This window comes from the organism of the source record quoted next, unplaced genomic scaffold (assembly GCF_019419815.1).
Source record: "Pyrus x bretschneideri cultivar Hongxiangsu unplaced genomic scaffold, Pyrus_bretschneideri_v1 Contig1, whole genome shotgun sequence".
NCBI lineage: Eukaryota > Viridiplantae > Streptophyta > Magnoliopsida > Rosales > Rosaceae > Pyrus > Pyrus x bretschneideri.
The window spans coordinates 16,229,821-16,246,955 of NW_025999390.1; the positions used below are offsets into that span (position 1 = coordinate 16,229,821).

General features: G+C 37.5%; 2 protein-coding genes and 1 pseudogene across 3 annotated transcripts; all 3 read right to left on the reverse strand.

Moving 5' to 3' along the window:
* Positions 1-379: 379 nt before the first annotated feature.
* On the reverse strand, positions 380-3,306 carry LOC125479596 (mitogen-activated protein kinase 7-like). 2 transcript variants are annotated; one of them, XM_048589116.1, is made up of 3 exons: positions 2,869-3,306; positions 1,708-2,134; positions 380-1,396 (listed from the first exon to the last, which is right to left on the reverse strand). In XM_048589116.1, exons 2-3 carry the CDS (start codon positions 2,128-2,130, stop codon positions 683-685), a joined length of 1,137 nt encoding a protein of 378 aa, XP_048445073.1. In that variant the 5' UTR covers positions 2,131-2,134; positions 2,869-3,306; the 3' UTR covers positions 380-682. The 2 variants fall into 2 exon arrangements, with proteins under 2 accessions (XP_048445073.1, XP_048445067.1); XM_048589110.1 differs by having other exon boundaries at positions 1,708-2,144; positions 2,869-3,303.
* Positions 3,307-6,639: 3,333 nt separating this feature from the next.
* Positions 6,640-11,868, reverse strand: LOC125471814 (annotated as a pseudogene).
* Positions 11,869-12,915: 1,047 nt separating this feature from the next.
* LOC125479600 (thioredoxin domain-containing protein PLP3A-like) lies at positions 12,916-14,806 on the reverse strand. Its single transcript, XM_048589127.1, has 7 exons — positions 14,394-14,806; positions 14,233-14,280; positions 13,979-14,121; positions 13,827-13,899; positions 13,609-13,670; positions 13,248-13,345; positions 12,916-13,176 (listed from the first exon to the last, which is right to left on the reverse strand). Exons 1-7 carry the CDS (start codon positions 14,550-14,552, stop codon positions 13,070-13,072), a joined length of 690 nt encoding a protein of 229 aa, XP_048445084.1. The 5' UTR covers positions 14,553-14,806; the 3' UTR covers positions 12,916-13,069.
* Between the last annotated feature and the right edge of the window lie 2,329 nt (positions 14,807-17,135).

Below are 17,135 nucleotides of genomic sequence, written 5' to 3' on the forward strand. Positions count from 1 at the left end.
CCTTTGGATATTATCCAAAATACAAGACAAACATGAATTCCCTTACTCCGCACTTTTTCTTTTCTCCCCTTTCTCTATATCTCTATCGAGTTTTCATAGCTCTAGAGCAATTGTAGTTCCTATTTGCGCCTACCACGAAATATCACGCAAATGACACAAATCGTACAGTGAAAGTTCGACGAATGATTTTATATATTCCTTTCACTTTCAGGCAAACAAGCATATATGCTTCAGCATATACACTAAGCCTTGGGCGACCCACACATCTACCTATTAAGCTTGAGCTTGACAATATGTGAAGAAACAGTACACAAAAACACATCTTTGCCTTTGAGTAAAGAAAACTACAAAGATAATTGAAACAGAAGACAAGAACGCGAATAAAAATGGATACATCTTTATTCAGTTTCTTTCGGTTTTTCTCTGGAAATGTCTTGCATGCATTATCCATAATAAGATACCATAGTCGTAGACTACAGGTAACAAGCATAATTATATACACAGTTACACGATAGAATGTTCAGAGAGACGGAGACCTCAAGCTACCGAACATAATGCAAAATCTTGGTAAGATCATGATGAACAACAATACGTTTCTCTAGTGCATGGTTTTTTATAAATAATAAACACATTGCACGAAGAAACATTGTTTTTGAAACTGGAAAGCGTTTTGAAAGTTTACCTAGGCATGCACAAAAGCCGCTACTGGATGGTAGTGAAGCATCTGGACAGCTTCTGGATGGTAGTGAAGCATCTCGTTCCACATCATCTCCCTGATCATTGGTTCCCCCATATTCTCATCTATATCGAGGCTGATGGGAACCTGGGCAAGAGGATCGGATCTTGGATCGTATAGCTCTGACATGTAAGGGTGTTGGAGTGCTTCTGAGACGGAAATCCTCTTGGTTGGATCAAACACAAGCATCCTTTGCAACAAGTCTATAGCTAAAGGATCGGCTTGGGGGTATAAACGGGACAAATGTGTCCCCCTAGAAAGGGGCAGTGATTGGATGTACTTCCTGGCTTTCGGGTTGTCAATGAATGCAAGATCAGACTCATTCTGGCTACCAAGAACATTGATAATTAGTTTTAGTTGGTTGAGGCATTCAGTTCCAGGAAAGATTGGCTTCCGACCAAGAATTTCAGCAAAGATGCATCCTACGGACCAGACGTCAATGGATGTTCCATAATTGTCACAGGACAATAGCAGCTCTGGTGCACGATACCAGCGAGTGACAACATACTCTGTCATGAACTGGCCTCTACCTCCGCTGGTTCGGGCCAACCCAAAGTCACATATTTTCAAGTCGCAGTTAGCATTGACTAGCAGGTTCCCAGGCTTCAAGTCCCGGTGAAGGATGTTTGCTGAATGAAGATACTTGAGCCCTCGAAGCAACTACAATGCCGAATCAAATTAGTCACAAGTAGAACAACTATTACAAGAGCAGAGCTCAAGGATTAACTGAAGCTTGGTGAGGAACCAAAATTTCAGCCTTTGAAATGCATAGAAACACCGGAGTGTTGAGTTCTACATAAGAAAATGCAAGAAGCTGAAACGTCTGCTTGTGCTTGGTCAAAATGTACTTCGGTAACATGCTTTCTACTCATTCATGAACTAATGCAGCTCAAAATTAGCATCAACCAATTGGGATGACCACTTGGAGGAATTAACGAGGTAATTAACACTAGTTGAGAGAAAGCTAGTACCTGAAATAGGAAGTATTTGCAATGGTCACTGGAAAGTGGTTGGGAGGACTTTATAATATGATGAAGATCCGTGTCCATGAGCTCGTAAACGAAGTACACATCTTTGAAACTTGTCCTGTGGATAGGCATCATAACATCCTTCAAAGCAATGACATTTTCGTGCTGGATATGTTTAAGAAGCTTCAACTCCCTCAGAGTCCTCAATGCATCAATGCTGTTCTCAAACACGTTATTGATCTTCTTGATTGCAACTTTCTCATTCGTTTCCCTATTGATTGACGAGCACACTACACCATATGCCCCTTTCCCTATTGCTTTGATCGGTACGTACTTGGTGTCAACCTCAAACAATGTTTGCCACATTGAGTAATAATGCTTCCCCCGTTGCCTAATTCCATTCGGAGGCTCAACTAAAGTTGCCATTTTCCTGCAAATCACTATAACACGATCCAAATCACTCAATACCTTATAACTTAAAACACAAATACTTCTAATAAAAACCCTCAAACAACAAAAATATAACAAGAACAACATGAAATACCAAGTGAAAGAAATTGAAGTGTATGACAAGCACTGGATGATAAATTTCTACGGAAACCGAAAACGGCATGTGTGGGAGTGTGTACGTAAAGAAGAGGTAAGCTTTAAAATGGAATCAATCCTTACTTGCCCTTAACACTTCTAGACTTGGATCTTTTGCAGTCACCCAATTCCCCGTTTGTGTTATTCTTGCTACTTTTCTCCTACTTTTTAAATTACACAGAATTTCACTTCCACTTTTGACTTCTTTTTTTTTATTTTTAACTTTCAACTCCTAAATTTTTCATCTTTTTTCTTTTACTTGTCGACCCAGCAATTTTTGAAATCCCATTCACACCAACAATTCTCCAACTTCCACACACAACAAAAAACTACCCAATAAACCAAACTCAAAAACGAAACTGAAAAGCACACTTATTACCCGAGTTCGAATTCCCTCCCAAAATTTGAATTAGTTTAAAGTAGAATGTCGATTGCATCAAAAGACTAGCTGAGGAATCAAAGTTTTTACTTTTTACCGACATGAAAGCTCCCAAATCACGAATTCATAGCTAAATTCTAAAACTTCACACAAAAATTCAAGAAGAAAAACAAAAACCCAGAAGAGAAAGAAGAACAAACCTCAATAATTGGCAAGCAACATTAACAGGAGAAGAGAGGATCCTCAGAGGTCGTGGGGACAAGTAACTGGCAAGTATATAGATCTTCCCTTATCTATATTTATATATACGAATACATATATATATATAGATGTAAATATATAGATAAATGGCTCAAAGCCTCATAGTGATATCAGACCATCATCACGAGTTATGATTCTTTTTCTCGTCGTGATCAGAGAGAGAGAGAGAGAGAGAGAGGGAGAGAGGGAGAGAGGGAGAGAGGGAGGGGGGTTAATGTTAAATACAAATTAACCCCCCACGGGAGAGAGAGGAGGAGGAGGAAGGAGCTAAACCCATGACCCCCACACCGACAGCTGCATAACATCTCGCTTTCTTTCTGTCTTCGTTTTTGTTGCTTCATGCACAATCAATCAAACACTCTAAAATCATGCTGTCGAATATAAGATTACGCCGTCTGTTGACGGCTCTGGGTCAATTCGGCTTACCTATCAGTTTATCACTTCCCTCGTCCATGTGAAATGTACCTTTTTTCAACCCTACTTATTTGAAAATTTGTACCACCAACGACATACGCATTCATTGCATTTTATCTATTTTTGCATACGGAAAATGTTCAATTTGAGTTAGGCTGCTACAGTAATTATAATAATTAGGTATCATATTAGTCATTTAAGTAAGTTAAACTTGAGATGTTCCATGTGAGAATGAATACTACTAGCTTTTGATAGACAAAAAAAAAAAAAAAAAAAAAACTACTAGCCTTTGTGTTAGTGACATTTGGTTTGGAAACTTTAGCATGAGTTGATCTCTAAGATATCTTGAATGAAGAAAATTTAATAAAAAATTTTGTGCCAATTGAAAGGTAAACTATGAATTACTCATTAACAAAACCTATCATTTCAACCCCTCAAAATAATATGAGAAGTTTCATTCACGTACAATTCTTCTAATCACCTCAAAATGAATAAATTTTCACCATTACTTTTAATATGCCTTCAATTTATGAGATATTATTATTACTTTTCTTTACAACGATAAAGAAATGATACTCATCCCCGTTTTTGTTCAATTACAAACAAGAAACATGGAAATAAGGATGTATATGCTCTTAGATAATGCTAAACAATTGGTGGTTGATAGGATAAGTATAGATTAATATTTAACATGTAATGCGAGGAGATCCATTAAGATGACTCATCGGTGATACACAATAGGTGCCCACATACATTCCATATATCACTATTATCACTATTACAAGCATAAACGTCACCATTTACCATCAAAATTAACACATATTTACATTTAAATAGACTTCCGTTTAACTAAATGGGTACCCATTGATGATCCCTATTGGTACATTTCCAAAAGGCTAAGTTCCATAAGTTTGGTCACATCTTTAAATGTTTCCATTGTAATTGAAAAAAAAAAATGCCCAAACCGAATTTTACATCAAAATTTCATCCAATTCAAACTAAATGGTTGTTCCAAGTGTGATTTAAGGGTGAAACAACTCCACACAAACTTAAATAAAATTTACATTTTTACTCTGAAATGATGCACACAATAAAAATAATAAAATATGGATAAAGTTTGAATGTGATATAACAAAGGGTTATTATACAAAATGGCCCTTGAGATTTGCATGATCAATAGAAATGGTCATTGAGATTGTCCACCATCCATAATTTTGGTTTTTCCGTTAAAAACGATTTTGGGCAATTTTCAAAGCTTTATAACTTAATGGTTTCTTAACCAAATTCGACCCATAATATATCAAAATGAAGATAGGAAAGTGTAGAATAAGATTATACCTATTTGGGAAATAGCCTGAAAGGTGACTGGTCCATGGGAAAACTGGAAAACTCGCCGGAAAATAGCTAAACTTTAAATGCTCATAACTTCTTCAATACTCAGCCAAATCGAGTGATTAAAAAACGAAAATAATATTTCTTGACGAGACAAAGAGAATGGTACCTTTTTTGAAGGCTAACTCCCCGTGGTTTGGTTGGACAACAGCTCGAAAGTGGCTAACCATTGTCGAATTAGCCACTTTCGAGTAGTTTTCAATCAAACAACGGCGAGTTAGCCTTCGAAAAAGGTATCATTCTCTTCGTTTCATCAATAAGTATTATTTTCGTTTTTGAAGGATTTGGTTGAGTATTGAAGAAGTTATGAACGTTTAAAGTTTACCCAGTTTCCAACAAGTTTTCCAGTTTTCCCGCGGACTAGTCACCTTTCAGGCTATTTTCCTGTCATCTCCGATTGAGCTTCCAAATAGGTATAATCTTGTTCTACACTTTCTTATTTTCATTTTGATAAATTATGGGTCGAATTTGGTTAAGAATCGATCAAGTTAGGAAGCTTTGAAAATTGCCCAAAGAGTTTTTAACGGAATAACTAAAATCATGGATGGTGGACAATCTCAGGGACCATTTCTATTGATTTTCAATCTCATGAACCATTTTTATTGATCATACAAATCTCAGGGACCATTTTGTATAATAACCCTATAACAAATAAAATTTGAAATGAGATTGGTAACATACTAATTATATAACTACAATGGTTTTATTAAGAGTTATGCACCGCAAGAGCAACATTAACATACGCCACAGTACATGGATGATTTCTCTAATCTGGCCTTTAAAAAAAAACATATTTAATCCTTTCGATTTTAGAGATAAATGTTAACGATGATCACAAATATTTTGTGATAACGGATAATTATCACGCTCTTATTGTCTTAATAATTCATGATTTACATGTAATAAAAATAAAGGAATTGTTATTAACACTCCAAAAATTTCATTCTACATTCCTCACAAGTGTATTTTTCTTTCTAATTATAGAAAGTTTGAAGTGCCAAATGAGATTTTTGGAGTGCTAATAACAATTCTCCAAAAATAATATAATGTATTAATGTTATAATGTTTGATGTATAATTCTGTTTGTAGGAGAATATCAAACCCTTTCGGTGGACTTGGCTGCCAAACCAAATGGCTAAAAGCCTAAAACTAAGGGGAGGCAGTCCAACTTGAAGATATGGTAAGATTGTGAAGAGTGTTGCCTTTGCTTTCCCTACAATTCATTCATTCATTCATTCACTCTCTCTCTCTGTGTCTCTCGCGTGAGTCTTTGAAAGAAACATTCCGTAAGTGCACACTTTCTCCGCCGCCCTCCTCCATCTCTCAAGCAACCGGCGCAGCCGCGTGGCGATGCGGTAGCTGCCAGACTGGTTGCCGGTTGCCTTTGCTGAGTTTGCTCAGCTTGCTTGGTGGGGCCCCCCCTAGAGCAAACCCTATTCTGCTATCCATCTAGATTCTGATAATCTGAAAGTAGCTAAACTCTTGCTTTCCAACAAGCAAATCACAAAGTCTTTGGCTACATCATGGTATCATATCATGCATAATGCACCCAAACAAACCCAGCTGGGTTTGTACCAAACACTCAATAGTGTTTCAACAACTCTCCTCGACAAAATCTGAACTCAGAATTGCCTCCAGCGAAGTAAAGACTAAATGTCCGTTTAAATTAGGATATCTACACCATGATCATATCATGCATGCACCAAAAATTCAGTTGGGTTTGTACCAAACTCTAAAGAGTTTTTTCAACAACTATCATCTGTTCATGAGATGTGAACGCAATATCTTCTTTAACAAACTAGAGATCGAGTGCCGTGCGCTAGACCACTGTTCATGTGCTATTAGAAATTTATATTGAAAAATGAAGACATGCACATAAATTATAATAGTGAAAAGTGATAAACTGGCAAACTATGCACATGGCCAAAACTTTATTCATTCATATTTTATGCGGTAAAAGTTTAATAGAACAATTAAGTTGAGTACAGGCGCGCATTTGGGTTGGGGGTTTTGACAGCCAATGATTCATTTATTCAACCAAGCATATCTTCTCCTGTGTCTGACTTTTCTTCACCAGATATGGAACTGCATTACAACCCAAAACATATTTAAAATGTCACAAACTCCACCTAAAATTCGAATAAGTGATGTTTTCGTCTCGGTTGCTTACCATTTTCTTCTTGTTCTTGTTCTTTCTTCTTCTTCTTTTTGTCAAGAGAGCTCAAGAGCTCCTCTTGCCGGGTAAGTGACTCCTCGAGAGCCTAAACAAGAAGCCAATTCAAATGAGGATCATACACCTATAACGTTTACAGTACCCTCCTAGCGATTGATGTAAATTACGGCTTTTACTTTCCTATGGTTGGATTCTGTTTCATGATTTATTTTTTTGGCTAGGTTTTACAGCTCTGTATTCCAGAAATCTACATAGAGGAACTTGTACAAACGCTACCTGCTTTGTTGCCATAAGCTCTTGCTCCAAGGCATCAACCCGGCCTAGAGCAGCATTCAGCATTTCCTCCTTCTGAGCTGGCTTGGCGGCTGGTTTCATGTTCAAAACAGTCATTCTCTCTTCCAACTCAGCCATGCGTTTCATGACAGTCATGAGATCTGAACCGGAGATGGCAGAGTGTGAAGAGCCCTGGCCTTTGACCATTGTGTCACTGTCGCAGACAGTGCTGGAGTAGAAGGTAGAGTCGGTGAGCTTCCTCGGCATGCTACGTGTTAGTCTGACCATGGCAACAACTGCCCATAAGAAACGTCATAATAGCAGCCATAATCTGAGAGCCGAACCCTTCAGGAAGTTCACAAGCATTGTTCCTGGCTAAACAATCTCCTGCAAGTAAAGAAACTCAGACCCTATAACTATTGTGAAAGGAACAAAAAGGGTAAAAAAATGGAATATCTTAGAATTAGAAAAGGAAAGAAAACACAATATACCAGCTCACCTAAATTCTTAGATGATTTAGCCTTTGAGAGGGAAAATTTAACATTCCCTGCTGACACTGGCCAACTTGAATCCACAGATTTACCAACCATCGAGACACTGTCCTTGCGCCTGAAAGACACTTGGCGAGTTTTGGCTAGGGAAACCTGCAAAGATTATCTCAGAGGAAGTTAGAACTGTCACAATAACAGAGGAGAGAAACTTCAGCTACAAGATACGCAGATAACAATTATACGTGTGTCTATGCTTAGAAACACATACAGAAGAAAGAAAAGCTCTCAGTGTATTTTGACAATTGCTCGGTTGAAATTTAAATTGAACTTGGAAGTCTTTTGCACTTACTTCTTCATGGAAGCGAGAAAGTGCATGATTGAGTTGAGGAGCGGAAGGTCCAATGTTTAGAGCTGCATCGAGTCCCTAGGAAGATTATATGATTAAGCTATGAATTACATCTACGAACAGGAAGCACCAAAATATATTTTGAAAATCATGTGACTAAGAATTTTGAGATGACCTAGTATCCGAAATGTGAATCTGGAAACTAGGGTCAGGTTTATAAGGAAAAAGAAAAGCAGAAGATATGTTCAAGCAGGACCTACTTGAAGTCCAGATTTTCTTGAACATTTATGACTGCCGTTATGGACCATCTGCAAGTACATAAATTGATACTTATGAATTCTAATTAAATTAGAAGTTAAAATAATGCATAGTGGTAATGATACAAAATAATAAAAAGGAAAAAAAACGAAGAGAAGAACGGTCTTTATCTACCTTCATGATCTCCGGTTGTTTCCAGGGTCCCTTGTCCGAAAGCATACAGCCTCCTTGATCAGCACAAGTACATGTACCTCCTAAAAACTCGGGCAATTCGCTGGAGCAAAGTCAAACCAGAAAATGTACATGAAAATAAGCAAACTGATGAAGCAGCTTATGTGGAAGCAAAGCTCCTAAAAAGTCTGCTTCGTTTAAAACAGACTTACCTAGTATCAATGATTTCAAGCAACTTGCTCTGATACTTGTTGCCAAGGACCTGGAGGATGATAGTTTGCCCTGATTAATGTAGCCCTGACGAGAATAAGCATTTTTAGCATAAAAATGTATATACTCACATTAATCTTTGCTGTAGTCTTCGGATCAAGGAAGGACTTCACGGTGTTCCACAACATTCGAAAGCCAGAACCAGCATTGATGATAAACATGCGATTCAAGGTCTGTGGTAAAAACAACAATTTGTGTGGCATCATAATTCTGACATCAACAAAAATGTCCTGAAGTTCCCGAAATTTTATAGACCAAAAGATGTTAACTGGTAAGGCAGTACCTCAGGATAATTGTCACCGTCAATCTTCTGAAGGCGAGTAATAAGTTCCCTGGCAGATTTGTTGAAATTCTTAAATCCCTGAGGCATTGCAGTAAGTTCGTAACAGATTATTTAACTTCCATGTAATGTAATTTGAAGCAAGAAAACTTAGAAGGCCAAAAAGGCTTGTCTAGCGCCATCATCTGCAAACTGCGTAAAAAACTTATGCCTCTCAAGATTCTTTGTAGTAAATATCCCTTATAGTTAAAAATCTTAGCACATCTTGGCAACAGCTATAAACAATATACCAGCTTTTCCCTTGTTTTCCCATAAGTGATTCTAGTTTTCTGTTTTTCAAATTATTTGCTGAGTAGAAGTAGCGGTTATAGTTAGTATCACATACCACTCCTTGCACATCGAGGATAGTTGTACTTTGATCAATGTGCTTCTTTGCTGCAATTGAGCAAGCTGGAAACTTAACAGCAAATGTCCTCTCGAACTCCTGGACATGGTATTTGATGTAGCGGTCCATAGTTGTAGCTTGCATCAGCTTGGTCACATCTACTAGGCCTAGTCTCTCAATGTACACAGGTCGTCCTTCCTTGTCTACACCATGATGTCCTTGGGGATAGTATTTCAAGACTTCATCGAGTTCCTTGAATTCAAAGTCCTAGAAGAAAAGATAAATACATGAGTAACTAAATTGACGAACAAATATAAACAAATGAAATTCTGCTCTTTACTAAAGGAAAACAAACATAAAAATTGAATGGAAAGATATAAAATGAAATACTTAGCAAACTTCAAAACCTAAGCACCTATTTCTACAGAAGATACCTCCATGATTGTGTCAGCATCGAATGCCTTCCTCCAGTCGAGCATGTCAGACCACATTTGCTTGGTTTTGTCGACATCAAATTTCCTGGCCTTCAAGAATCTGTCTTACAATGATTAGTTAGATTAAACAAGAACCCAGTATCTGTCATAAAAACCATCGACGACAAAACTGCCACTGGAGCAAGAAAAAGGAAGGAACCTAAGCATCTTATGATAATCATCGTGCTTGGAGGGTAGAAGCTCCTCCAGTAAAAGTGCCTGCCGCAATGAATCAACAGCATGTATCTCCTCTAAGTTGTGCACATCCTCAATGTCGATAGACAAGACTTTACTACTGCTTCTTCTATTCCTTTTTGACAAAGAATTTCTGAACCTAGTAGAGGCATTCATTGCCTTCTTCTTCAACGACCCGACTTTAGTCTTTCTATCTTCCTCAGAGATTTCGACATCAGATACTGAAAATTACACAACATAAGTGAGTCATATCTATGCGCATCAAACGCGAGGCATCCTAATATGCAAAGAATAGTATGTTTGCCTATCAATGCATTCAAATTCCAAGGCTTTTTTTGTTCATTCCAACATCCTAAAGTCCCTTAAAGTGGCATTGTGCATTACAAATTCAAGACAAGTCCTCACATTTGAAGCATATAGTTATTGAGATGCGAATATACGTTGATTCTAAATGAAATATTACCGGGTAGAGGTCCAGACATGGTGTTACTTGTGAGGACAACGGGGTTTACTTGTCCGAAAACTTTGTTAAAGTAGTAGCTGAAGTGCAGAAGAAGAATGAAGCACTCATATCACAGATGCAGACCCAGAACCAAAACCCTGTCCAAATGCCTGCATTTACATTCCCACTTTGGAAAACAAAATCACAAAACAGACCAATTATGCTATATAATGTACTTTGCAACCAAATGCAGCTTAAATTTCGAAAAAGAAACAACCAACTTAAAAGGGCCATTCGCTAAAATGATTAGAAACTAAATCCCAATTCCTAAAACGATCAAAATCAGATATCAACGATATATTGAAAACTGATCAGTTTTTAGCAATTGGTACGTGAAAAATGATCGTGTTGGCTAATTTCCCAACTAAAAAAGCAAATTACTTCAAGTACAATTGAGCAGTAACTACAAGAATCGCCCAATTGAACAAATCCATGCATTTACATTCCCACTTTGGAAACCAAAATCACAACCAGAGTGCAACTTAAATTAAAATATAAAAACTATATATAACTCAACTAAAAAATAGGATTAATTCAAATAAAATTGAGCAGTAACAACAAGAAAGAGAAAAATTAAAGGCCTCCAATTGTACAAAAATACAGAAAAATATAGTGGGATTAATAGGATTATTGATTTTATTTACCTCTGTCCTCTGGTGAACACAGTGGGGGGGGGGGGGGGGGTCAGTCCAAAAAAAAAAAAACACGAATGGGGTTTTTGGGGAGAGAGAGACAAGGATGGATATAAATATCCTGAATCATAGTCGGGATTTGAGAATTCTTAGAAAATGTCGGAGAGACAGTGAGGGAGAAGAAAATTAGTAAATCTTGTTTTCTTTTTTTAAGGTTTCGATTCAGTTGAGAGCTTGATGTTTGACGAGGTCTCGACAGAAGGCGAAATGCAAGGCAACTCCACTCAAATCCTAAATAACGTCTCTTTGCTTTTCCCGGTAAAACTATATTCCCACTACTTTCATTTCATATATGGTTTTGTTTTCATTTGATAAGTTCTCGACAGTACGAGGACAATTTTATTAACAATAAAGCATAAATTTGATCTTGGCTAACTAATATCTAGCTCGTAGATATGTTTTTTTTTTTTTTTTGAAAAACACTTACGTTTATATACACTTTCATAAAAAGTACGTTGAAATTTTTAATAAAAATCCAAAAAACACTTGAAGTTCCTAAAAGAAGCACCTAGCAAGTGCTTTTGCTTATACAGCATGTCCGAATATTTTTCTAATCCATATGCACTTTTAACTTTTCTTGCTAAATATTATGAAAAATGGTTTTGATGATCTGAAATCACTTATACAAGAGAGTTTTCTATATGAATAAAATCAGAGTCACCTCGAACTAACCAAGACAAACCAAAACAAAGAAGAGTAAAGCCACAAGATAAAAGAGTTTCAACTAACTGAATCAGAGAGAAATATTACATTGTGCATTTGTTGTCTTTTTTCTTCACCGTCTGCCTTCTTTATTTTTGGTGATAGAAAGTTAGAAACCAACGTCCTCCCATTCTAATTATATAGCGCTCCAACAGACTCCTCTAAGTGTTCATTTGGAAATGGTGATCTCAAATCTACGTATTTGGGATTTGATACAAGAAATATCTAGAGATTTGGATAATATTACTATGCATACATTTATTTTTTAAGAAAGATTGATTGCATCTAGTCATTTTAAATAAATGTGATGTTGTTTCTCACTCGACGTTCACCTGCATGAGAGATTTTTATGCCAACTAAAAATAACGGACCATAAATCTTAGATTGTTACTCGATCACGAAAGAATTTGTGGATGCTGCACTTACCGAGTTGTACTTTCTGTTTTTATAATTACTTTTTTCGACTTTTCTTAATTAATTACAAAAATCTGAATCCTTTCTTTCACATGGTTTCATCCAAATGTACATTGTTGTATAAAATCAGATACTTTTCTTAATTTTCTTTATAAAACTAAATTTATTCACCTTAAGTCATTTCTTTTCCGGTTCTGTTGGCTTTACCTAATTTACTTATCGACATTGTCATTTTTTCTTTCCTACCTATCCAATCTCCCGGGATTTGGCTCGATTATTTCCAGCTCTGTCCAAAATATTTGGATTCCAAATTTCCTGATTCTGCTCGTTTTTGTAGTCGCCCGGAGCACACAAATCTCAGGACGGACTTTTACCATTTATCAGGATGAAGAACTTGCATGTAGACGGAGTATACACCACCTGATGCAGGTAAAGTTTATCTCAAACTGAGGGTTTAGCAATATAATCGTATTTAAATGCAATTGTTTTACTATGCTACCGTATTTTGTTCACGAGAAGTTATTGTGTGGTACACGATTTAGAAAAGTCTACAGATACAGTGCAAACGAATGCCTGGAAGAATATATTTCCACTGCAATGCGGTCCACAAAAAGAGAAACAAAACCGATTCCGTTCATACGGTAACATAAATTAGATGCCACAAGAAGCATACAAGCATACAACGCATTTGAAAACTCAGGTTGTGGTTTCAATCTGAATCCGAATCAAGATTCACAGATGATCTCACTGTCCTGCGACCGCCTTCAAGATATCCATCATCTTCATCATCGTCTTCTTTCTTCTCACTAATTATGCCTGTTAAATTGGCAGTTTAGAGACTCCGCAACAGGATACAAAATGTGAAACACACTTGACAAAGCCATTACCTTTCTTGATTAGTGCAACTTCAAGCGCCCTTGTGCTGAAATCATCTTTTGCTCCCACTTCTTGAAATCCAACCAACCTATCCACAGCAACTCCTTTTCTGAAAAAAGGCGAACCTCTGAATCCGTAAATATGAATTTCAATGGAAGATCTCAGTGCAAGATGTTATTAGCATGAAAGTTATCACATGCTCTTGAAGCACATGTCAAATGATTGCGCAATTACAGTTTTACTATATTTCCAGCTTTCGTTGCTCTCCTGCCTTTTCATACAACAGCGAAATAGTGGATGCCCATATGCCTCTTTAATGCTCGAAATGGATATGCACACAGATTTACAATAATTATATGGAGATTGCCTGACCTGAAGAGTATGACACAAGGCAAAGTTTTGATTCCGAGCTTGGTAACAAAGAAGGGCGCATTCTGCAGTTCATCATCAAATAATCAATTCCCAATTCTAAACCCTTTACTAACTAAAGGACCAAAAACGGAAGGTTGCAAACAAGTAAGCTCAATCCAAGTAAACACGAAAATTTGCACCAACTACAACACAAAACAGGAAACAAAGTTCACAGCAACCTCGGCATCCAGCTTGATGAACTTAGAATCAACATGCTTCGAGGCAAGCGTCTTCAAATGCTTATCCATTATCCTAGAAATAACCAAGCAACGTAAGTTCAAAACACAATCACTAAACCATGTCTAAATTTTCTAGACCAATATGCACTTACTTGCATCTATAGAACTCCCGGTGATAAAAATGGCAGATGACCTTTTCAGTTCCGGTAACTTCACCCAAAAAATCCCCCTCAGTTATATCCCTGTACTCTCCATGCCCTTTCCTCTTCAAAGCTTCTCGCTTCTCAGCTTCTTTCTATTCAAACAAAATCAAAATTTCAAAAATTCAAACCAAACCCTCCAAACAAACACACAAATCCAAGAAATCCCCCATCCGCAAATCAATCAAACACGAAAAATATCGTACCTTTAAAGCATTAATCCGATCCGCGTGCAGTTTTTCAAGCTCCGGATCCTACTCATCACAAAATAATCAAACAAACCATCGCTTTGCGAATTGGGAATTTGAAATGCACATGAAAGATGCAGAATTGAATCAAATCGAATGGAATCGAACCCAGAACTTACATCCATCAACTCGTCGAGGTCGACTTCCTGGTTGGAGGAGCTCGTGGCGGCCGCCTTCTCGTTGGAAAGAAGTTCCTTTTGGTAATTACGGGCTGCGGCGGCCATTACATTTCCGAATGCTAGATTTTGGAGAGTGGACTTCACTGAATCGGGATCCATGTTTCCTGGGAATTGAAAACTTTTCGGATTTGGAGCTTGGATTGTATTGTTCTTCAGTAATATATGGATGATTGCAGATCTGGAAATACAGAGTAGATGCAATCGCAGCTTTTCTGGATTTCGCGGAGGAAAGGGTTCAATTCAAGCGCGAACCACCATTGAGTGGAGGTTTTGGGTCTTGGAGACGAAGACTGACGATCAAACGGGCTCCGTGTTTGGGTGACAATAGGTGATTGGGCATAGGGCCAATTAGTACTGTTTTCCTTCAATCAGAGCACTCAATTTCTCGAAACACTCGTACCCATTTTAAAGAAATTATTTCATTTTGTTTCTTTGAGATTATTTTTGAAAAGGCTAAAAGAGTTTTATGACAATTAAAAGCACTTTTGGCAATGTTTGGTAATTTTTTTTTTTTAATTTTTTTTAATGTTTGTGATTTATAAAAGTGCTTTCTTCGATAAGGCACTTCTAAAAGTTTCATTAGAAAACATTTAGATAATAAAATTTCAATGTATACATTTACTGAAAGTGCTTCTTGCAAAAACTCTTATAAACAAACGTTCTTTCAACCTATGCAATCTGAGCCACTGCTCATCTTGCTAAAGGCCTTCTTAGACTTTGATCATCCATTGTCTTCAGATGTCCCCGCCTAACTGATATTCTTATTTTCACGATCATTTTAGTTGAGTTTGGTCTAATTATATTGTAATTAGTCTATTTGAATTTGGACTTTTGCCGCAATTCCACCCAAAAGAAAAAGGTAAAAGTTATTGTGAACAACTTTTTTTTACCTTGAATATTGTATTGCAAAGGGTACAAGTCACAACTTGCAAACTGCAAATTGAAAATCTATGAAGATGAACAGAAACCAAACATTTTTATACGAGGTAGCATATATATCACATAGCCTCATGCTTATTCAACACATGCATGATGATAATTTTCATTTACCTTCCCTGCTCTTCAAGCTTCCAGACACCACCTCTAAACCCAACATCCTCAACCGGACAAGACACCAACTCACATTCAGAACTCTCAACGACGGCAAAACTTGTCGAACCCCTTCCCATTCTTCTTCGAAATCTGAAAGAGATTCGAGCATTCGGCCCTCAGTTTTCCAAACAACGTTGTCACTAATCCCCTAAAACCTTTCATTCATCTTCTCAAGATTGCCCGATGATTCGAAAGATACCTCAAAATAGGAAGTGAGATGGGATTGAGCCAAACTGGACTAATCTTTCCGCGATAAAACTTAAGACTCAGCTCATGAAGCTGCTGAGGAGGGAACAACAACTTATCAAGCTTGGTGACGAGATCATCACTGCCCTGACTATCGAAACAACAAAAGGTATCGAATTTAATACAAACCTTTTACATATTAGTCCATTCATAAACGTGAGAAGTAAATAAAAATATCACTAAACTTAGTCCCTTTTAGCCAATTAAACATTCTCCAACTCGAAGGCTTACTTAGCTTGTTCATCGAGGTATTCAAGTCTAAGTGCCGCACGGGCGGAAGGCTTAAAGAGTCATCCCGTGACACTAGGCTGTCTGGGCGGGCGCCTTAGCAAGTCTAGGCGCATTTTCTTAATTTCCAAACACCTAAGTATCAATCGGGGTGGTGGCCAGCCGCCTAGCGCCTAGGTGGCGATAGGTGGGGATTTTTAGAATAGTGTGTGGGACAAGTCACCAAGCAATTAAACTATGTGTGTGCTAATGTTTCCGTCTTTCTGTTTACTTTAGAATATCTGGACTTAGGTGATCATTGGGTGTGGTACTAAGAGAAGGGGGTTGGGCTATGTTGATGATGTTGCACAGGGCAGTGTTCATCAAGTTCAAGGTTGTGAGTGACAATGGAAAGTTGAAGACTGTCCAATTATGGCATCATCAGCTAGGTTATGCCTCCTTTGGTTATTTGCAAAAATTACTTCCGTTATTATTTAGGAATATTTCAGATTCTTCGTTAAAGTGTAATATTTGCACATTAGCTAAAAGCCATCAAGCTTCTTATTCTCTGAGTATGAATAAAAGAACGATTCCTTTTGAGTTAATTCATTCAGATATGTGAGGGCAATCTTCGGTTGTTACTCAACATGGTGTGCGTTGGTTTGTAACCTTTGTTGATGACTGCACTAGAATGACTTGGTTGTACCTCATGAAAAATAAAAGAGATGTGGGTGGAATCTTCAAAAAGTTTTATCACATGGTCAATACTCAATATTCTCTCCCTATTAAAGTGCTTTGGTCAGACAACGGTGGTGAGTATATGAATCAGGATCTTTCTCAGTTTTTCACAGAAATGGGTATTCTTCATGAAACTACGTGCCCTCAGACTCCACAGCAAAATGGCGTCGCCGAACGAAAAAACCGACACATCCTTGAGATTACCCGTGCCCTTTTTATTGGTGGTTGTGCACCCAAGACATATTGGGCGGATGCAGTAACCTATGCTATTTATCTCATGAACCGGATGCTATCGCGTGTTCTCTTTTTTAGAACACCTTTGGCCATGATTGTTGATCATGCTTTGCTCTCGTCCACCCTTCACTTAGAACCACAGGTTTTTAGTTGTGTGGCATACAT